The sequence below is a fragment of the Chiloscyllium punctatum genome, chromosome 6 (assembly GCF_047496795.1).
Source record: "Chiloscyllium punctatum isolate Juve2018m chromosome 6, sChiPun1.3, whole genome shotgun sequence".
Taxonomy (NCBI): Eukaryota; Metazoa; Chordata; class Chondrichthyes; order Orectolobiformes; family Hemiscylliidae; genus Chiloscyllium; species Chiloscyllium punctatum.
This window is the reverse complement of record NC_092744.1, coordinates 31,189,423-31,213,536: the sequence shown is the minus strand read 5'-3', so window position 1 is coordinate 31,213,536 and position 24,114 is coordinate 31,189,423. Positions and strand designations below refer to the sequence as shown.

General features: G+C 40.3%; 1 protein-coding gene across 5 annotated transcripts in view; it reads left to right on the top strand.

The window, feature by feature from the left end:
* The window catches only part of sphkap (SPHK1 interactor, AKAP domain containing), a 401,207-nt gene that overhangs the window by 262,127 nt on the left and 114,966 nt on the right, over positions 1-24,114 (top strand). Inside the window, exon 1 of one of the 5 annotated variants that reach the window (XM_072572287.1) lies at positions 14,518-14,750. The exons of 3 other annotated variants lie outside the window; for them this stretch is intronic. In XM_072572287.1, coding sequence (XP_072428388.1) covers positions 14,719-14,750 — 32 coding nt within the window. In that variant the 5' untranslated portion in view covers positions 14,518-14,718. Of the gene's footprint in view, positions 1-14,517; positions 14,751-24,114 lie in introns of those variants that run through there. One more of the 5 variants, XM_072572288.1, reaches the window with a different exon arrangement.

The following is a 24,114-nucleotide window of genomic DNA, read 5'->3' as shown; positions in this document are numbered from 1 at the left end:
GGGAGAAATAACATACTGATCAAATTATAGCTGAAAATATGTTGCTGGAAAAGCGCAGCAGGTCAGGCAGCATCCAAGGAGCAGGAGAATCAAAATTTTGGGCATGAGCCCTTCTTCAGGAATGAGGAGAGTGTGCCAAGCAGGCTAAGATAAAAGGTAGGGTGGAGGGACTTGGGGGAGGGGTGTTGGAAATGTGATAGGTGGAAGGAGGTTAAGGTGAGGGTGATAGGCTGGAGTGGGGGTGGTGGCGGAGAGGTCAGGAAGAAGATTGCAGGTTAGGGAGGTGCCAATTATAGTTCAGTCATAAGTGCCTTATGTCTTGTTTTCACCCCTTCCTATCACTGCCCAAAACTGCACTCCAGGCCCTGGGTTGGTTTTTGCTGAAGACTAGGCCTCAAGTTCTACCCTCTGGCCTTGCCTAGCTCTGTCACACTACACAACACTTCCCACTTAGTAAAAGCAACAAACAAAAAGACTGCAATGACAAATGGGAATAAAATGAGCATTCTCGAATAAGACTGATATTTAAAAGATCACAAGAGAGAAGTAAAAGATAGAAAGCATTCATTTTGAAACTTTGCCCTTTAGACAAATTAATTGAAGTGATGGTTGCTGGCAATGAGAAAACTGTTAAATTCCTTTGCAAAAGCAAAATACTGTGAATGCTAAGTACTTGAAATCAAAGAAGGAATTGCTGGAAATGTTCAGCAGGTCTTGGAGCATCTTGTGGAAAGGGCAACAGTTAATTTGTCCGGTTAACGACTTTTCATTCGAACTTGATGAGCAGATTGACTTCACATTCTGTTGAAACATCAATGACCTGAAATGTCAACCCTGTTTCTCTCCCCACCGATGCTCAAAGTCCTGCTGAGTATATCCAGCATTTACATTAGTATTCTTTCACAGGATGCAAGCATCTTTGACACTTGTTCCCCATCCCTAATTACCTTTGAACTGAGTGCCTTGCCCGGGTAGTTCCAGAGCTTTAAGAGTCAACTACATTGCTGTCAGCCTGGAGTCACATGTAGGTCAAACCAAGTAAAGACAACAGATTCCCTTCCCTAAATGGCATTGGTGAACCACTAGTGGAATTGATGGTAGATTCCTGGTTGCCATGATTGATGCCATTCCAGAATTAGAATCAAGAATTTTGTCTGAACTGCTACCATCAAAGCAATGGCCTGACCTTCTGGATTTCTACTCCAGTGACATTACCAACACAAAAACTATCTCCAAACCATTCACAATCTCAGGATGTGTTAAAATGCTACACAGCTAATTAAATATTTCTCATGTTATAATTCAAGAAACATAGGAGCTATCTTGCACAGACCAAGCCCTGATGTTAGATAATTGCAGCATGTTTGATTTTTAGTGATGTTAATTTAGGAATAAATATTTTCTAGGACGCCAGTATATAGAGGGAAACGTCAACACTGTGAGACAGAAATAAATTCTGAAATATGGGCCAGGGTTTTACAAGAGGTCATGGGCCCAGCTAAGATGCAGGAGTGGGGAGCCCAACAAGGGGATGAATAGCTGCCATGGTGCTATTTAACAATCAATGGTTCTTGATAGCCTGGAGAGAATTTATGCCTCTCCAGGTCAGGACATTTCCTTTCAAAGATCTGCAACCCCATAAGAGACTGTATTTCCAGTACTGGCAGTGAAACCAGGAATGATGACCACAGCTGGTAATGGCTAGAAAAAGCAAGCTGCACAGGAGCTTGGTAACTGTTTGAGGGTTGAGGAGAGTTGGGTATTATAGAGGAAAATCCCTGGACTACTACAGCACATTCTGATCTACATGGGCCTCTCCTGCCCCTTTAAATCCTGCCAGTGATATTCATTGGGCATGGACTACACATTAACTGATTCCAATTTAATTGTCCCACTGGTGGCACCCTCACAGCTGATAAAATGGTGGTGGGCCCTAGTCTGCTGGAATCTCTGTATGTCTAACTACCAATGGGGAGCATATAATCCAGTCCATGAAGAAAACTCAAGAAAACCAATGACAATACCACACACAGCCCTCAATCATATCTTGAAAGCTTGTGTATACTGCACAATTTCTATCACCATCAATCTTACATCCTACCGCACTTCAGTTAGTACATTTCAGAATTCTTTAATTTACTGAAAAAGTGCTGCAAGCCTTCTGCTGGTATTTAATCAGGACTATAAATTAAACTACAAAACATTCAATTCTGACGTAATTTTAATAGAACTATTTACTACTATTAGTCTCTTGGACCTTTTGGGACTAATTCACAACAAAGCTATCCACTAAAATGTCACAGTTAGAATTGAGAAGACCATGCTATTCACACCAACCTTGGCTGATTTTCCAGCAGTTAAGTCGGTGGTTTCTGTGTTAAGTCTCAATGACATTTTTATGATGTGCAAATGGGAGACTAAAGGACTCAGACACAATTGTGGGCAATACCTTAATTGTCTGTTACAAAATATTTTGTATTGATAGTGTTGAGAAGGCACTCCAGGTTCCCTACAAACAAACAACATCTCAAGGCACAATCTGCACTTGCCAGTCACATGTGCTTCTGGTCCACGGATGTTGGCAGCAGCGTCTGCAGTCCTGATCATGATGTCACCTCTTCAATCCACTTGCAGGCTGCTCACGAAGCACAGACTTGCATTGTCATGTGTATTGGTGACTGGCAATGAATGGCTGCAGCAGGGACACCCTGTACATGTGACAGATACCCTGTTCACAGACTGGACCAGACTGTATCTCATGGCTGCACATTTGCTCCTCTTAGTACTTGCTCACTTTGCACCTACCAGCAAATTTGCAGCATCATGCCTTACCATGATGTGCCATGCTTGTTAGCACACAGGCACTTCAGACAGAGCCAAAGGTTACCATTACTAACGTAATGATGTGCTCCTTTGGGCTGACACACAGACACTGCTGCTGGTCAGTAAGAATTTGCCTGGGGCAGTGGGTGGGGGGGGGGGGGGGGGGGGCGGGGGGGGGGAGAGGGGCGCAGGGACGTTTTGCTGTAAGACGCACTGAGACATCAATCTAACACCTACAGCATGTGCCAGCTGCCTGCGCATCAAACACGTAACGTGTCTTTGCAACCAAATGACCGTGTCAGAAACTGAGTGGGAACAATTCCTGTGTTTATTTTTAGCAGTGCAGATGTCACTAAAGGGGTTCTAATACCATCTGTCACAGGCACAGTCAGCACTCAGTGCTGGGGCTAGACAATGGTCAGTTTTCCACCAGGTCAGCTCACAGGCAGGGAACTGTCACAGTGCAGTTTGGAGTGTGTTCAGCAGTCAGTCGTGTTGGGCCAGCAACAGCAGTCAGGGGAATTGTGTACCATCAGACAGAGCACAGCAAAGACAGTGGTCAGGAGCCTGGGCTGAAGACAGTCCTGGGAGTTGTTCAGGAGGGCTCGAGGAGGGTCTGAAGGAGTAGAGAGGAACCACTGCTGAAAAGATTGGGGAGTCAAAGTTTGAGGAAGCAGGACAACAAAGATATTTGTAAAAAAAACCTTCTGAAGAAAAGTCACTGGACCTGAAATGTTAACTCTGATATTTTTCCACAAATGCTGCTGAGATATTTCAGCAATTTCTGTTTTTGTTTCTAATTTCCTGCATCTGCGGTTCTTACAGTTTTTTGTGTTGTTAAAGATATTTGTAAAGGTGGGGATAAGGACAGTAATGAGGAGGGGAAACTCAAAGTGAATGGGGGCTGTGCGGAAGAGTGTCAGATGGCATTTGAGGATTGGAATTAATGGCAGTGACCACCACAGTGGTTCCACAGGGGAGTGTAAAGGAACATGATGGACATTACCAAGATCAAATGCCAGGGTTCAGGGGTCAGGGGGTCAATGTAGGCAATGTCCAGTCTGCTGGGTCTCCACATGGGAAGGATGAATGTAAATGGATTGTCGAAGTCATGCAAGGAAAGAGGGGACATGAAGGCTTTGGAGGCTCACTACTGATGGTTTACATCACAAACTGCAATAATTTTCAGTATTCTAGGTAAAAAGTGCTACTAGAAAACAGCTGGGACAATGCCCAGGGTGGGCAGAATAAGTCAATTTGATGGGTGAAAGTGTAGGATCCCCGCTTGCTTGATGTAGGGATTTTGTAGCAACAAATACAGTAATTTGCAAATCCCAGCTACTTTTAATTTGCATCCATTTCATTGCCCATTTGCTATGCACTTAGATGGAAGGTATTTGGGGTCAGATGCTGGTCAAAGGTGATGTTGCAACATGTTTTTGGTGCTTGTTAATGTAACTCAATGATGCTGAAGTGAGTAGTAATGATGTTATAAAAGGCCAATACTGGATGAAGGGAAACCATTATTTGTGCAACCTCCAAGGAACCCATGTGAGCACATAATATCGCTTCATCATCTGTCATTGAGCATAATGATAGTCTGTATTGAATGCAGTGAGAGGTTGATATGGGTCTGGGATAGGATGGGTATTGGAGCACTGTAGGCTCTCCCTCTTTGATTACATTGGCTGGTTGCTCAGTCAGTGTGGCTCGTTCTCCAAGACGCTGCACATACTGAGCCTGAACATGGATAGAAACACATCTCCCATTATCAGAATGCAGTATGTCTCATCGTGTGGAGAAGTGTGCTCAGCCCTCATGCAAGGTAGGGCTACTCAGAAATTTTAAAAAAATGTCTTTTGCTCCTTCTGTTCCATCTTGGACCATTTTCATCAAATGTGCTGGGCCCTTCTGCTGGTGGCATGTTGGTTGCTTTGGCTGTGTAGCTAAGGAGGCAAAGACAGATACAGGAGGAACAGGAATATTGGTAAGGCCAGGAGCAGCAGCAGATTCCCACAAATAACAAGGAGCTCCCAGCTCAGGGAGAAGCTGCAGTCTCAGAACCCCTCATGATGCGTGGAATTGACAGGAAGCTGAGAATTTTTCAGCCCTGAGGCAATTTCCTGGGCATGTACAATGCCCAGTGTTATTTCAGGATCAAGATGTCCTGGGGCACTCTGCTGGATGCTGGAATGGAGCCTGAGGCCTTCAGGAATGGGAGGCCATTCTCTCCTCTGGCTGTGAAGGTCATTGCTATGTGACTGCTGCTTCCAGGGACTGATGGGTGACCAATGTGGGATCGCTCAGTCATGAATCCACACATGATCAGAACAGCGACTGCTGCCATTTGGGCAAGATCACAGCAATTCATTTAGTTTCCCCCTGAGAAGGTCAGGCCTGCAGCCTGGGTTGTAGGATATGAAAACATAGCTGACGTTCTCCCAAGTGCAGGGTGCCATTGACTGTACATGCGTGACACGCATATAAGAAAGCTGTGGAATTCATCAACAGGAAGGGGTTCCGTTCAATTCATGTTGTCCTGGATTGTCCAGTATCCTTTTCCATGGCTACCTGTAACATTATGATACAAGGGTAACAATTTGCAAGATACTCTCCTAATAATACAGGATCTATTTGGCCCAACTCATTCCCAAGAACCAGGTCTACCAGTGTTTCTTTTCTCATTGCACAGGGAAAGTACACCTGAATACTCCCTGGGAAGTCTGACCAATCTCTGTCCTTTACACCACTACTATCTCATTCTCAGTCTATATTCAGATAATTAAAGACCCCCATTCTAACTCCTCCACCATTTTCAAACCTCTCTCTAAGTTCCTTGAAAATTCACTGCTCTACTAGTTTGTAATCTATGAAAAAAACAAGCAATGAAATTGCATTCTTTTTTTCCCATCCTCTTTAACTATTCACTGGGTCACTCCCCCTCGGTCTGCTTAACTGCTCACAAGGTCACTCCTTCCTTAACTAATCACCAGGTCATTTCCTCCTCTCTTTCCTTAACTAATTACCAGGTCACTCCCTTCTCACTCTCCTTAACTAATCACCAGGTCACTCCCTCCTCACGTTCCTTAACCAACCACCAGGCCACACCCTCTTTACCTATTCACCAGGTCACTCTTCTCTTACTCACCTTAACTACTTGTGGGGTTAATCCCTTCCTGCTCTCCTTAACTACTGGCAGGATCATTCCTCTCTCACCATTCTTACCTACACATGGGTTCACTCCCCTTTCAGTCTCTTTAACAATTTGCTAGGTCCCTTGCCTTCTCACTGCCTCTCATGTTCTTAACTGTTTGCAAACTAATTGGGCCACATTGCCAGCTTCTTTCCAAATCTTTCAAAAAGAAAGACTTGATCAAAATGATAGTCACCAGCTCTGTGAACTAGGAGGAGGGGCTTTATCCATGTATATAGACTGGAACACCTTCATCTCCTGGCCTTCTGCCTATTTTAATGGTCTGTTTTTCCAACATGAAACCAGAAATTGCTGGAGAAACTCAGCAGATAGGGCAGCATCTATGGAGAGAAAGCAGGGTCAATGCTTTGGGTTCAGTGACCCAAATCTTAAAGGTTTTAACTCTGCTTTCTCTCTACAAATGCTGCCAGACTTGCTGAGTTTCTCCAGCAATTGCTTCTTTTGCTTCGGATTTCCAACATCCACAGTTCTTTGTTTTTCATTTGTTTTTCTGACACTTTTCTTTGGCACATCTGCAACTACCTATTGATTATTTATGAAAAATGTAAAGTATTTTATGCCAAAAATCAAGATCGTTTTCGTATCCTGGACTGTCTGTGTTCTTTGGAATCTGTTTTTGCATACCAAATTGACAGGCTAGTACAAGATGAACTCAATTTTGGTGACTTGGATAAAAGCTAAACTTTCAGAATTTTCAAAATTATCTGTCACTTAATTCCCTAAAGTGCAAATGTGAAATAGGACTTACTGAAACCTTTCATCTATTTCTATCCACCTGCCATACCATTTTCAAAACATTTGTGTAATCTCCTTTACCCTACGTTCTGTGGAGAACGTCACACATTATTTCCATTCTTTATACACTATCCTAAGTTTAGTATCTCATATTTATCCAGATTGAATCTTGTTTGTACTCTGTCTGTTGACCCACCTGACCTGCCTCTAACCTCCAGTTGTCTCCTGCATTCTAACTCACAGTTTACATATGCCAACACATTTATACTTGGCAGTTAGGAAGCTAAATCAGAATACATCAAAGTAACTGCTGAGTGCATTTGTTAATTCTTTGCTGATGAAATTTTTAGTGTCATCCTGTTGGAAGGGATATGGTCAGAAATGCAAGTAGAGATTTCTTATTCTGCAAGAATCCAAAATATGACCAAAGACTTTTCCTTTTGTCTAAAAGAAATCATCTTCTCGATTTGGAGTCATTTACCACACTCTAAGATGTGATAAAATGCAGAGGATATTTCGTGGATGGTCAAAAGCAAGTTTGCGAACTGCAATTGTATGTTTGCTATTTGAACAAGATACTCATCTGAGATTGAATATCAAGCACAGATATAAATTTCAAAATTCCTGCATACTGCAAAGCTGCTAGGAAAGGTTTTACCTGAGGTTGCACAGACATTCTGTTGGAGCACACAGGCTGATTATGGTTGACAGGTTTTGCACTTGATGTTCTGCAATAGCAAACAGAAGGAACTGCTATCCCTGAAGGGACAGGCACAAAGTGTTTAGCCAGGCACAGCAAGTTATGCCACATAAACAGATTATGGATTATTGTACTGTCACTGTAGGCTGTATAGCTCATTGAAATGCAAGAACAATCAGAGCAACAGGCCTTAAATGTAAAATTCAAATTTAAAATATGTTCTTTCTCAGAAATAGAGTGGTTCTTTGGGCAGGATTTTGAATCCTACCAGTAAGACTCAGATAGGTGCCTGAAGCTCACTGTGTCACTGGAATTGAATGCCACTCAGGGCTGTATGTTTGGAGGTCAGGGATGTGTGAGTGCAGAGTCTGGCCAACATTGCCTTTCCACCTCCATCTGGGGCAAGGAGGCTTCCAGTCAGATGCTTATCGAAACCTTAAGTGTGTTGTTAATGGCCAGTTGAGGGCTTCATCACCACCATCCTTTGTCTAGTAGCTGGCAGGGGGATCAACATGTACAAATCCAAAAAGCAAACTCAATGGAGTTGGTTCTGGGAAGGTGGTGGTGGGGTTTGCTGAAGTAGGCACTCCGCGTCTCATCACTGGACCTAACATCGAGAAGAGAGAGCCAATTCTTTTGACCTTTTCTCCCATTACATAGCAAGTACTCTCCAAGATTTCTCTTAGTACATTGCAAAGCAGTGACCTAGGACATCAAACATTAACAACAATGGAATTCAAACACTCATCAAAATTATTTTATATTTTCTAGCAAACCCAGCATCTCAGAAACTTCATGCAATGTCAGAATGCAAATGAAGCAATTTAAAAATCCCATTATCAATAATTATCCCGTGTCCTTGTGCTAATATATAAATTATATAGTGTTTCTGGAGTGAATTCATTCTTCTGATTTTTGTAGCTAATGTTTCAATTGGTGGATGAAATATGAATTAACCTAAATCAAAATGCAGCAGTGACCATATCAATTGCATGATTCAGTAATGTGCTGCAATTATATAAATATATTGCAATAATTTCAGTTAAAGTGGTTGATAATTAGTTTTACTCACATTGTCAGGTTCAATAACAGCTCAAGACCTATTTTGCTAATCAGCATTAACTGTTTGAAACATAAATTGCAAACACATAGAAGGAGCATTTTGAATTCAATTCTAGTCATTTGTGATATTTGACAGAGGAAATTTCCCATTCATCTGATGCAATCTTGATGGGGGAATTGGGAAAATCCTGGAAAACTGGCATTGACAACATGTAGACTATTTCTCAATGGCATTTGCAGGTCTTCTGTTGGGGTTACAAAAGACAATTGGGAGAACTCCTGTGTAAGTTCACTCACTTTCTCACATTAGATTCTTTGATGGTGAATATCTCTCTCTTTAAGGAATACCTCTACCATGACCATTGAACAATGCAGAGCCCACTGTAATATTGTGCCATAGGAAATCAACGTGTATTCCATGGCCTACAGAAATGTTCAGTTCATGGTCACAGATTTAGAGTCATAGAATCATAGAGTCATACAGCAGGGAAACAGACTCTTCAGTCCAACCAATTCATGCCAAATATAATCCACCTGCCTGCTCCTGGCCCATATCCCTCCAAACCATTCATATTCATGTAACCATCCAAATGTCTTTTAAATATTGTAATTATCGCCACATCCACCACTTCCTCAGGACATTCATTCTGCACACAAACCACCTTCTTTGTATAAGATTTACCCCTCATGTCTTCTTTAAATCTCTCTCTTCTCACCTTAAAAATGTGCCCCTAGTCTTGAAATTCCCCATCTTAGGGAAAAGACAACTGCCATCAACTCTATCCACACCTCTCATTATTAGATAAACTTCTATCAGGTCACCTCTCAACCTTCTACACACCAGTGAAAAAAGTCTCAGCCTTTCTTAATAATTCAAACCTTCCATACCCAGCAACATCCTGGTAAATCTCTCCTGAACCCTCTCCAGCTTGATAATATCCTTCCTTTAGCTGGGCGACCAGAACTGAACACAGTATTCCGGAAGAGGTCTCACCATTGTCCTGAGCAACCTCAATATAACGTCTCAAACTCAAAGGACTGAGCAATGAGCTTTTTAACCGTAATGTTTTGGAGACAAATCTCACTTCTGATTTTGAGCACATGATTTAAGCTGATGTTCTAGTGTACTGCTGAAGGAGGACTGCAATGTCAGAAGTACTGACCCTCAGATAAGCCATTTGAACAATGTGTTGGCAACTCAAGGAGGTAGATGGTACTGCTTTAAAGAACAATATATGTAATGTCTGTATATTGCAAGATCTGAGCATTTTATTACGTTGCCCTCTCTGTTGGAAAGGAGTGAATAAAATTATTTGAAGAATAGCCACAAACTGTGAGCCCATGAGCAGCATCTCCTGTTGGTAATGTAGGTGTGTCTGTGGGACTGTAAGTCCACAACACTTCCTGCTCTCAGGCAGTGTGGCTGGCTACACTGGAACCTGCCATAGCTGACTAATTAATGATTCATTAGTGAGAAGCCTGGTGAACTTTGTGTTCAGGACAGGAAGGAAATGTATGCCCTACCATTACCTCACAGTGACAAAGATCTGGATGCAATGTTTAAAAAGCACCCAAAGAGGCTTTCATTTCCAGTAGACAGGAGCAGCAGTCTACCTGCCTTCTGAAGGAAATGACACTCTTTTTCATCACAGCCAGGCCTCAGAGCAGACAGTGAGTGTCCTCAGGGTTCAGGGATGCTTCACTAACTGAATGTCTTCCAGGCCACTGAGTGACTGCGGAAGGTCTGGTGTTCCACAGACAATAGTCCATCCCACCCGACAAAGGCCAACTGGGCAGTGGCTACACCGGACGTTAGTAGTTCTGACATAGATGTTCTGCAAAGGTACACTTCAAACAAGAAAAAATGTGTGAGTGGAGAGGGAGACCAGAGAAGAGTTTCGGTTGCATCAGAATGAACATGTAGAAAGGTGTATTCTTGTTTGGGATTTCTTTTTGGGAAAAGGGGCATGTTATATTGCCTTGCAGCAAATTTATGATATACCTTTAAGGGACATGCTCATGACATCATCATCATATCATGGCATGCAATCTGATGATGTAAGGGTGTTAGTCTTTACCTTACTGCGCTCTGTCCTCATGCAACATTCAAAATGCATTTGTATAAGGTTTAAAGATCAGTAAAACCAGACAAAGCCTTTGAGCAGAGGCCACAAACAATGTGAAAGAGTCCTCTGATGAGGTAACAGCCTTGGAAATGGCAGGAAGAGAAAGTTGCAAATTACAAGGAAATTCTTCTTCTGAATTGGTTGGAGAGATCCACTGACAATCAAATTCAGAATCGCAGTCGTAAATTTAGATGTTAATATTGCTGTGGTAGCCAACAAATTTAAAATGCCTTCATTTGCAGTCAAAATGCTAATTCTGGGAGATTGTTGATCATATTCCAATAGCACGCAGGAGTCAAGGAAGCAGTGCTGTTCCAAGACATAGTATATGTCCAGGTTATAGGTGTTCACTGGGTCAAGGTCATGGTAAAATCTTAAATTAGTTCAGAGTCTGAAATTTTTGAATGCACATATAATATAAAAAGAGAAATTGATGTTATCAAGTAGGAAGATCAACAGTTCTACTCAGTCAGAGAGCAAGAGGAACAGCATATGGAAGATGGAAGTTATAAGGCTGAAGGTATCATTCATATTCCACCTGAACAAGTGAAAATCAGAGACTCACAACTTACTTTCATCATTGATATAGCTGCAAGTGTCTATTTTCTCAGAAGCACACAGAAAGTCTCTCAGTCACACTGCCTTGCACACAACTGGTATGAAATTGACCACCCATTCTGATTTCCATATTCCACTATTAGGTCAAGTTAGAGTTTGGCATAAAATGATATAACTTATTACTTATGATTAGTCATTGTAGAAGACAACAAAGTCACCCTGATGGGAAGGAAATACCTGTAATGATAGTGTTAATCTGGGCTGAGCTACTTACAATAGGGATCAGTAAACATATACCTTACATTAAGAAAGTGTTAAGAAAACACAAATTGGTTTATGAGCAAGGTTGACAAAGTGATACAATTAGGCATCAGAAGGTCAAAGTTAAGATAAAGGGCAATGCAAAAATAACATTTTACAAGGACAAGTGAGTACCTTTTAAACACTTAGAAGCAGTAAGAGATGAATAAGCTGGAAATAACAGCAATTAAGAAGGTGGGGTGCAGTGGATGGACCATACACATTGTGGTAGTTCTGTTTGCATTTGTGGTGATGATAAGCAAAAAGTAAATAAAGGATTGAGAAAACAGGTACTCACTGTCTACCAGGGATTTTTGAAAAGTAGTGAGTGGAGAAGTGTTCACTAAAATAGTTGTCAAATTAGAAATAACTGAAAAAAGTAATGAACTGCTTATGATTCATGCATACAAAGAGATACTGTACCATTTGCAGTGCTTACTACTTCCGGATTGTTCCAGAGAAGTGAAGAAAGTGCATGCTGCATTATAATCCCAAGACACAATTGGTTTCAGTATGCGATACCTCACCACAGATGTTTAGGTATGGTATTATCTCACGGTAATGGAATCTGGTGCAGAGAAGCCTGTAGCATATGTTTCAAATACCTTATCAAATTCACAAAAGATTCACTCACAAGTTGTTTTGATCAACAATTTGAGTAAATTGATAACCATTGAGTCTATGTCCAATACCTCAAATGATAGTGAATCACTATTGATGTTTTGAGAATTTGGTTTGCAGTTATTGGGTTTTCCAGAGGTGTTGGTGTCAGATAATGATCCACAGCTTACACCAGAAGCATTTGAATATTTCTGAGAAAGAACGGAGTCAAATGCATTCTAAGGTCACATATCACTCAGTATTGCATGATGCTGCAAAAAGACTTGCACAGAATGTAAACTAGATTAAGGGTAAAGTAGCCATAGTCTTACCAGACCATTGGCTGGTCACTCATTAGAGAGATTTGACTGGTTGTGGTTTAACTAGAGGTCACCATGTCTCAAGACAGGTTGAGAAGGAGACCCCTCAATATTGGCATCACTCTGCATCACAAACTGGCCATCCCAGCTAACTGACCCTCTCACACCACACCGTGCCCCCCCTCCCCCTTCTCAGAGGTACTAAGTGACAAGCTGAACAGTAATTTCCATGTTTCTGTTCAAAATAGATGAAATAGTGTTCTGTTCTCTTATAAATAACCTCACAACCTACAAAAGGTTGCTTGCCTTATTTGAATTAGCGTTAATCACTCTGCTAGGACTTTGTTCAGTTTGTTTAATTCTACATTAATGTAAAGCAAGAGAAAACAGGACCTAGTGGGCAATGAGTAAAGGATGCATGAGGCATGAAATATAGAGAATTCAGCACTAGTCAGAAAATCATTGTGAGAAACCACTGAGGTGATAAAAAGATGTACAGAGTTGTTGAAAATAGATAGATGCATTTACAAATCTAGTGAGCATCAGGGAGAGTCTCTGTTAGTAACATCTAGATTATTTGCTTGAAAGAGGAGATCTGAAAAGGTGAGAGCATGATAAACCTCTTGCAAAATTGCTCTTACAGGCTAAAGAGAAAGTCAACAAGACAGTGAAAATCATAGGGGAACTGAAATTTACTAGTCTCATTGAATTCGCCCAAAGCAACCTAGTGTTCTTCATTGAGGCTACTCATTCAATGTCACTCTTCTAAGCATTAAGTGAAGTTGGTAGTCAAAGTCAAAGTTCAATGTTCATAATCTAAATTATGTTGAAAGGAAGGAAGAATAAATTATTCTTTTCATTACTACTTGTCAAATTATGTTTTTGTTAAATACCCAGTTTTAAGGAAAGACATGTAAATTGCTCTACAATTAGCAACCATGCAAACTAATCTGTTAGATTTAAAATATTCTTGATGGCTTATTTACTCATATTATGTTCTAATAACTTATGTACACTTATGCATTTTAGTGTATGAGCTGTTTTAAATGGGGAAAAAGGGTAGAACATTGCAAGATCTGAGGATTTGTTAAATTACCACCTTTGTTATCTTCCCTTTAGGGTTATGTAAATAAAGTAGTTACATAAAGGCTGCTTTGAGCTGATATGTTATTTTTTTCTCAGTGCAAAACACAATATTCTCTCTACTTTCTTGGCCAAGACTTTACCCTCAATCAGCACCTATACGGACCATTTTAGAATTATTAAACTGCGGTTCTGGACCTTGCTGTGAACAAATTGGTAGCTGTATTTCTGAAAGGTATTAGTTTCGCAAGGATTTAGTTGGCTGTAAAATGGTTCTGAACAAGCTAAACTTGTGAAAAGCACCATAAAAATGCAAATATTTTTGCATATGCTATATCTATTGTGTAAACAATGCTGAGATGGTGAGGTGCAGGTTACAAGGAGAGTGGAGATATGGTGTGGTTGGTCAGCTACCTAGCCTATCATGCACAGCGACTCCTGATGCTTCATGGCAATAGCAAGGGCTTAGAGTAGATTTCAGTATCTGCTTATTTCAGGGTGTGATATGGAGAAAATATCATTTAAAAAGGGAATATGGTCATCCACATGACAATATGACGGAGCAAGAACAAACTGCTTATGTTGCTGAGCTTCCCATGGCAGCTGCATTGCTCTGTTCCCTGTAATAGAGCTTTGAAGGTAATGCTGTCCCTTCAAAAGGCAACTTAAAGGGCAGGCTCCATTTAGAGGGGAGATTGTCTTTCGCATTTTAATTTTTGAGAATAAAAGTAAATTATTTGGTTTATTCACATCATCTAGTTGTGAAATTTATTTTGTAGTAGAAGAATTCAGCATAAAGAATGCAATGTCCTATTTGAGATATACAAGGACAGAAGATCTATGTCAGCTGAGCACCAGTGCCCTGCAGTCTGCTGTGGAAGGTTATGGGGTTTCACTCCCATGTCTGAGTGCAGTGTGTTCTCTGTGTGGGATGCTCAAGCCCTGTCACATGCAATCATTTTATTTGCTGTTGCTTAAAGAGAGTGTCACTGCTGCTGGCTGTGCAGAGCTAAATATATAAGCTACTGTGCTTTAGAGCTGCAGAGAGGGAATTTTTTTTTTTGCTAGTGTGATCCTGAAATCATTTGAGGTGGGAAGTATAATCATCATTAAGGACTTTCCTATGTTGCACTGTGCTTGTTTCTCTTGTGAGAGACTACGGCTGGAATCAGTGCATTTTCAGTATTTCAGCAAGTGATGGATCGCAGTAGCTTGCTTTCTGAATTAGGGTATGTAGCTGTTTCTTCTTATGGAGTATTTTGAAAAATATTTTAGCATTTAATACTTGATTGCTTTAAATAGCTTTGTTATTTTTAATTGTTAATCTAATCTAAATGCACAACTGTTAATTAATGCTTTGCTATCAACTCATGTTAAGCAAGATCCTGAATCCTCATTAATAACAATGCCAGTGATACACGTTTTAATTTTACTTCTTCCTGTGGTCATCAAACTGTCCAATTAAGCAGTATTCTAACAGCTGCACAAACTACATACAGTGAGTGATATATCGAATAATTGTACACAAAGTGACTCATCAGAGGGGAACTGTAATTCCAATGTGACTTTCACATGCCATCACAGTCAGTGAAAGGAAAGCCTGAGCAATGCATGTGTATGATCTAAACTCCAGTATGGAATTTGTGCTTTTTAACTCATTGTTATGTGATTCGTATGGTTTATGTGGTTGCTGACAAATAAGTATAAATTAGTTTCCTCTTGGAGAAGTGCATGTGCTGTTACTTCATGATAAACATCACTGAGATGCATTGTTACAGATTGATGCTTCTGCCTTTGATTGTTTCGAAGTAGAGACAAGATTTTGAAAGACTGGTAATGTTTAGAATGTACAACTTGGCAGGGGGAAACTTAGGGTCTCCAGTATTCCTGAAATGCTCAGGAGTCTATTAGAGTTTATTCCTTTCAGTTGTAAACTTTGCAGTCATGTTGAGAAGATGAACATCATGCGAAAGTATCATAGTGAGGCTTAAATTGGGGTTGATCGTATACAAAGGTTTGCACATTCCCTTTGCTAACTTCTTCACAGCATTTGAACAGATTTACAATTTTGTTAAACATTCTTAAATAGGATGAATCATCCTGCATTGTGAAGAAGATTTTTTTCAATGTTTTTCATGTTATGTAAGCTGGGAAGAATTTATCTCAGGAAATGTACATTAGTCTAACCACAAAAGGAGGTGATGGTAACTAACTTGGAAAAAATCTATATTATCCACAAGGTCAATTGGATGGAACAGATTGGAAGGTACAATTTTTTTTGTCTTCCTTTTCATTCTGTATAATTTAATAGCTTCAAGACTTAAATTTGGTAATGTATGAAATATATCCTGAACAAGACAATACATTTTATCCACAATAAAGTACCCTATTTGTTATGGTTCTTTGTGCAATATTGTTAGAAAAATAATGATTATTATATACAACACTGAATACCATATTCAGACTAACACGATAGTTTGTTACGCAGAGTATAATGTACTTCAGTAAAATTGATTAAAGTGCTGTACGGTGAATCATCGTAAATGTTATTCTGTTCAAATAACAATACCAACAGTGTTAGACTCTTTTGTGAGCATGATTCATGGCTGATATTCAATTCCCTCCAAGCATTACTATAAAGAAATTTTCAGAAAAAAGTTGGACATTTTTGACGTGGATGTGGCATTGTAAAGTCTCAGCTCCAAGGATTATCTTTTTAATATAAATATAAAAGAACCATTTCTAAACCAATCAGCATTCAGGACAATGTGATTGAATCAGCAGTGTTTTTAAACATCTTTTCTGACAAAGTTTTGTCTTTTCTTATTGTAAAATCAGGCCAAAAGTGTTTCCTGGGTAGCATAGGACTGGAGGACATTTCCATTAACTTTCAAAATCATGAGTGCCAAATTTTCCAACTTTGTTTTGCATCTGCCTGTAATTCACCCAATGTGTCCCCAGTCAATTAATCATAAATGTAAGTAAAGGCCAGTGATACTGTCTCAAAGCACTGTCTCCTACCATACCCTACCCCTTTCCTTCCTACTAAATTTCCTGACTTTTATGCTTCCAATTCATGGAAGTAAGGTTGAGAAGTATTAAGTGCAAATGTTGACCAGATTGACAGCCCAGGAAAAAGGGGAATTGTTGACCATATAATGGTAACTAAGAAACTATCTTCAATTGTCATGACACAGTTAGCTCACTGATGTTCTTTAGGGAAGGAAACTGCCATCCTTATCTGGTCTGGCTTACATGTGATTCCAGACTCACTGTGGTTCACTCTTAACTACCCTTTGAAATGGCCCTAGCGAGCCACTTAATTCATTGGTAGCTAGGGACTGGTAACAGATACTGGTCTTGCTGGTAGCAGTCTCAGCCCACAAAAGGGTAAAAAGAAATATATTGCATGTATCTTTTTCAGCATGCCATCTTCAAGGAAAAGGAGAGGCAGTTACAGTCAGAGGAAATTGTATCAAGTGGCATTTTAGGAAGATACTCCTTCCAAAGGCCATAGAGACAGCTTGAGAACTTAAAGAATTCTATCACAGAGATGTACAATGGAAACATTCACATCACCAGTAAGAAAACTCCATTGAAGGAGAATCTGTAGCTATGGTTATTTGCCTTAATTGCTCTGCCGATAGCAATGCAGGTGATAATTGCCTTTGACTTTATGGCGCAGTCATTTCACGTGTGCACTGGACTCTGTGTGTGATCAACTTTGGTGCCCTATGTGCAAATATCCCATTATCTGTTGGACCATCTTTAAAAAACTGGAAATTCCTCTAGTTTAACATCACAGCCAAGGAGTAACAAAATAGAATTGTAAAATGGTCTGTAAGATCCCTTTGTTGTGCATTCCTTTAACAAACTGAATAGTGTATATCAACCAGGTCACAAAGTTTTTTTTAAAAAGTTGATTATCTTTCCTGACAGTCATGGCCTTAAACCTCAAGAAGTACTGGATTGCAGTTGGGAATGAGACAGTAACACTTAGTGTCACCTTCTTCCACATAGCATAAAATACCTTTAATTTAAGTTGCCTTCCATGCAGACCTGACAGCTCATGTCTCATATGTTCAGTCTCCTCAAAGAGAGTTTGGAATTTGATTTGACTGAAATTGTATTCCCTTCTTTTCCTCCTTGCAATATCCTTCTCTCTCTTCCAGCTGTCTGTGCTAGATGCTGCAGTCAAAATAATTCCTGAGAATTGGGACAAAATGACACATGAGCTATCAAATAAATCCACCTGCCAGTGAACTCTCTAACTCCAACACTTGTTTACATACCTGTAGCTCCCTCAAATTGTCACTATGATCTTCCGTCAGCTTTGACGTTTCAAATTATTATTTCCAAGGCAATCTCAGCACATTACTCCCAGGTAGGCATTAGAATAGTCATGTCTGGAAGTAGCATAAAAATAGATTAGTGTTTCAGGAGTAAATGAATTATGGCAGAGATAGGTAATCATATTGGTGGAGAGGTAAAATATGTCATTAAGTTTGTGCATAGTCCAATTCAGCCTGAAGCAACAGCCAATGATAAGGATGGAATCAGTGTTGAGGTGATGCAGCCTGTCTTGTACTTTTTGAATTTTTATCCATTTTGTTTTTTTCTGAAACTGGCCATCACTTTTCTGCCAGGTTGATCGAGGAACATTTTATTTATTTTTAGTTTGGCTGTAATCATGAGTGATAGTAAAAAGTCCAAATGTGAACAATCCTGTCATCATTTAGCACCCAAACACATGCATTCTCAATAAGTAATTGCTAAGCTCAGTTCAACTTGCCTTTACTTTAATCTAGTTGTTTTTTTTGGTTGACCCAGAAGTGTCCCCATCATCTCACAGCTCAATCATATGACCAACCATGGACTGTGACTGAACCTGCATTTTCCTAGTTTGTGTAGTTCAGACAGAAACTTTACATATGCACCATGCTACTGAGGTGGTCAAGTTTCTTTTTAACTGAAACAGGGAAGTGAAATAATAATTATTTTCAATTATTATTTGAAATTGCAATTGGGAAGATTCCATTGTTTTGTGTAACAATGTATCATAAGAGGAACATCAAATGTTCTATGCCAGTGGATATAAATTAACTGATAAAGGATTTTCATACATATTTTAAAAATCGATAGCACATTATCTTTGTGCTCAGTGCAAGACAGAATAATTTTATTCACTTTATTTCAAGTAATCTATTTGAAAACATCACTGTGTAGCACTGGAAGGGAATCAACTGGAAAATTCAGTTGGTAGCAGCTGTATAATTTCTTTCATCATTGTCTTTCATTTCACAACTATAAAATAAAGGTACACAAAGAGCTTACAGAGACCAGCCTCTTGATTCAGTCAATAATAAAATATAACATGTACTGAAGCATTAAAATAACTGTTTATTTTCCCAAGGACACCATTCCATTTTGTTCGTAATGCTTCATTAGTATGTGTCTGAGTCTAGTATCAGGAGGAAGCTATACAGATCTGATATTGTACGCTTAAACACAAACTCCAGTGTTGTCATTTCAATATTGACTTAATGAACACATATTTCTGCATTAACCCATATATCACAAACATTTTTATGAACCAAATTGTCGCAAGTCTGGGGGTAACCTGCTGGATTCACCCAACATGTATATATGTGATGTAAACCTGAGGTGATGTGAGATACTGCAGAGGTGGGAATTGGCTTTGGTTTAGGCTTTGATCAGCTTCAGATGTGCTATTCAAGTCCTTCAGGATGATCTTCACCATCAGAATGCACACCTCTTAGTGTAAATCATTCAGTCCACAGCTTGGTGGGCGGCACGGTGGCACAGTGGTTAGCACTGCTGCCTCACACCGCCAGAGACCCGGATTCAATTCCTGTCTCAGGTGACTGACTGTGTGGAGCACGCTCCGGGTGCTCTAGTTTCCTCCCACAGTCCGAGGTGAATTGACCATGCTAAATTGCCCGTAGTGTTAGGTGCAAGGGTAAATGTACGGGAATGGGTCTGGGTGGGTGTGCTTCGGCGGGTCGGTGTGGACTTGTTGGTCCAAAGGGCCTGTTTCCACACTGTAAGTAAGCTAATCTTGAAAGCTGCAGAACAGGCAAGAGTTAGTAGGAAGCAGCTGAAAAATTACATTGCTTGGAGTATCCTGCCAACAAAAACACGTAATAGGATTGGGTTCCAAGGACAGTTCACCGTGGGTTTAGTGCATCAAAAGATAGGATGTTTGAGGCAAGGATGCAGATAAACTTACAATGAGGAGCACTTGCATTCACAGAAAGGAGGGTTGTTTATAGCACATTTTATTATGTCTCTCAAAATATGTTATAGGCAAAGAACAGAAAAGATTTTATGAACAGCAATGTGAAGTTTAGTCTGACTTTTTTGTGGCATTGCTTGATATAAGCATATCAAGCTAGAAGATGGCTGGAAACTTTTCCTACTTTGTCTCCAGTTGTGCCATAAGATCTTTAATGTTTATTTAAGCCAATGACCAAGACAGCCTTGACTTTGAATGTCACTGAAAACACTTCACTGTCCAAGTATCCATCATTCCCTCTGTAATGCACTTCAGTGTCAGCCTCATTTTTTTGTTTATTCAAGTCCAGATGAGGGCTTTAACCTGTAACCTTTTGGCTCAGAGACAAAAATACTACAAATTGAGCAATGCTGATCTTTGGCAGGGAGAATGCACTGAGCAGGAACTGAGCTCCTTCCCAAAGGAAAGGAGGATAAATATCAGCAGATGTGCCCATCTGTTTTGTCTAAAGCAGCTGTGATAGTTGATTGTGATGCTTGCTCCAGAAGAGAGAAAAATAGATGAAATAGAACAGAGGAGTAAATATTGAAGGTGGTAAAGAAAACGTATGTTTTTTCAGCAGACATTTCCCCTGGGATACATTTGTGGGATGACAATTAAGTTATGTTAATTTATTCCTTGAGGTTCTGTTTGTCAACAGTTTTACTTCCCCTCCCAATATCCTTGTCTCTTTCTGACTCTCTACTTCATCTTTTTTTCACTATTTGCTAATTGGCATGGCCATTTCATTGGTGTTTCCCCAAAGTGATTCATCAACTAAGAATTTGTATAGCCACAAATGTAGCCTCCTTTAAGTTATTAAGTGTTTCGATTTTTTTTAAAAAGCAGCTCAGCTTTAAACAAGGTTTAAAAAGTTAATTTACTACACATCTATTGCTTAAAGTTACTTTAAATTAAAAAAAAAACCCTATTTTTATTTAGTTACAATGCAGTTTCAATTATTTTAAGTAAATAAGGATAGAAGTTAAGTGTGAAGATGAGACTGAGACCAATCTCTAATGTTGTTTCAAAACTGGCATGCTTGAAGTTTTTTATTTCTCCAGTCCAATTCAGCAGCTGCGATGGATACTGTAGTCAAATAGCTACTCCTACAGGTTGAGTAGACAGTACAGGTCATGAGAATGAGTAAGATGTTTTTCCTCCCTTTTTTATAAAACTGCAGATTGTGGCTGTGCTAGCCTGGTCCAGTACAATGCCCTTTATCTCTGCCGGGGAGGTTTCCTCTGTCTCACTGTTAAGAAACAGTTTCTACTTCAAAGTGACACTAAAATTGGTAGTATAGTTAACAGTGAAGATGGTTTTGTAAGATTACAAAGGGATCTTGATCAATTGGGTCAATGAGCTAAAGAATGGCAGATGGAGTTCAATCTGGTTAAATGAGAAGTATTGCATTTTGGTACAACAAACAACAATAGGGCTTACACAGTTAATGGTAGGACCTTGGGTAGTATTGCAGAACAGAAGGACAGAGGAGTTTAGGTACATAATTCTTTGAAGTTTGTGTCACATATAGACAGGGTGGTTAAAAAGGTGTTTAGCACGCTTGCCTTCATTGCTCAATCCTTTTAAGTCCCAAAGTTAGAAGTCATGTTGAGTTGTACAGGACATTGGTGAGATGTCTTCTGGAGTATCGTGTCCAGTTCTGGTCAAACAGTTATAGGGACGTTATTTTTCATTTGGAGAGGATTCAGATGAGATTTGCCAGTACGTTGTAGAAAATTAAAATGTGACCTTCTTGAAGTTCATGAAATAATGAGGGGTATTGTTAGGTTTATTGTTAGTTGTCTTTTCCCTAGGATGGGGGATTTCAAGACTAGGCGACACATTTTTAAGTTGAGGGGAGAGATTTAAAAAACAAATGAGGTGCCTTTTTTTTACACAGAGGGTGATTCGCAAGTGGAATGAACTTCCTGTGGATGTGGGTACAATTACAACTTTTTAAAAAAATACTTGGATAAGTACATGAATTGGAGGGATATGAGCAGGAACAGGCAGGTGTGACTAGTTTAGTTTATGTTCCGGCATGGACTGGTTGGACCGAACAGCCTGTTTCCGTTCTGTATGGGTCTATGACTCGATGGCTTTTTCTTGTTATGTTCAGATGACTCTCTTTAGTTTTTATTGCAATCAAACAAATTGGATGCAGTTGTTAACTTCAGTGGATCAGTGTGTCGCAGAACAAAGTCAATTATTCTTGAATTTCTTGTGATGACTTTCTGGCTTCTATCAATAATAAGAAGCTTTGCATTTTCAACACTTCTTTTCAGGATTTAACGGACTGTGCTGGAACCTTTGAATTATGTTGAACATAAGAATATAAAAAATACAAGTTGTAGGCCATTCAGCCCTTTGAGCCCACTCCAGTATTTGAAGAGTTCATGGCTGACCTTATACATCGATGCCATTGTCTTGCACCATCTCCCACAACCATTGATGCTTCTAATATGAATAAATCTAGCAACTTCAGTCTTGAATATTCTCCATGACTGAGCCCCTACGGCCCTCTGGTGTAGAGACTTTCAAAGATTCACCATCCTCTGAGTGAAAATCTTCCTCCCAACTCAGTCCTAAAAAAGTCCCTTTATTGTGGTTATTCTCCCATGAAGCATAACGTGTTTTCTTAAGCTTTCTTCCAAAACTCACCTCCTAAGCAATGCATTCCGCCCATCATATTCTCCCCACTAGCCACGGGAAGAAGTGTTCAACTGTGTTATCCCACAATCCCTGGCACTAGTATCAACTTTGAAGCCTAACCATCTGCCTGATCAGGTGTTGGTAAACAGGAGCTGCCTTTCACTGTGCATATAGGAGGGAGAGCAAACAGAAACTGACACTTCAAAGAGCAGTCAGGTGGTGCAGTTGGCACTTCATTGCGCATAAAAGTGCACATTCTTGCATCTATTGCTATTCAAGAACCAGACCACCCAGCTTGCCTGTCCTTAGCCTCATCCCATCTTACAACAGTGTTTAAGTCAATGCCCTAGGACATGGTAAGCAATTACTGAGGTGGGTTTGGTAAGATACAGAGCAAGAACACGCAGCAACAAAACCGTCCCATACAGCTCAGTACTACTAAGGCGTAGGCAAAAAAACCTATAAGATTCAGGCCCTTGTATGCATTTTGAACTGTGATTAGCTTTCTGTGCAAGGCATACAATATTATAACACAATGTATCTGCTTTCTCATTTGCTATACCTCCAGAATGGTCTGTGTATATAAGTGATTATATGAGGCCATTTAAAAAGAGATGAATTAAGGGGATCTAAGATGGCGGCGATCTGAGAAGATCACACTGCAGAGCTTCGCATCGCAGCAGGAGCAGGACTGTCCTTTAACCCACCCAATCCAGGTCATCAAGATTTCTTGGAGCATTGGAAAGATTGTGGAGCCTCAAGAAGCATCTAAAAATTGACTCACCTGTATTTTCAGCTTTTCAGAAATGCCTAAAAAGGGAGGAGGAGCATCCGAGGCCGGGCCTGCAGCTCAGCCTGCAGCAGCCTCAGAGCCGATTCCTCTCCAGGACCTGGTGAACCAGCTCTCGAAATCTCACGAGATGTTGGGGAAACAGATTGAAAAGAAGCTGGCTCCAGTCTCTCTCATGCTGCAGAAGCATGAACAGCAGCTGGGAGACCTGGAGAAGAGGACGGATGAGGTGGAGCACAGGGTCACAGTGGTGGAAGCTGATGCCAGTTCATTCAAGGATGAAATCAAAGCCCTGAAGACGCAGGTTCGTAATTTGCGTGACCAATTCGATGATCTTAAAAACAGGGGCAGGAGAAAAAACATTTGGATCATCGGTCTGCCTGAGGGTAAGGAAGGTGAGTGGCCTGCAGAATTTGTTGAAGATTGACTTCCGAAATTCTTTGACTTGGAGACTGGCATGAGAGGATTGAAGATAGAGAGGGCTCACCGGGTCGCAGCGCAGAGGTGAGGTCTGGGTCAAAGCCCTCGTCCTTTCCTGGTGCGGTTCCATCATTACCGGGATAAGGAGAGAGTCATGGAGGCTTCCAGACTCCAGGGGAAGGATCCAAAGGCCCTAATTTACGAAGGGTCTAAGATCATGTTATTTCAGGACTTTCAGCAGTGGTGATCCAGAAACGAAAATCGTATGATGGTGTCAAGAGAAGGCTGAGGGAGCTTGGGATTCAGTACTCCCTGAGATATCCAGCAGTGCTTCAGATCACCTTAGATGGATCCATGCATCTCTTTGACACATCGGAGATGGCAAGAGACTTTGTGGACAAACTAACCTAATTTAAACAATTGTAGTATGTAT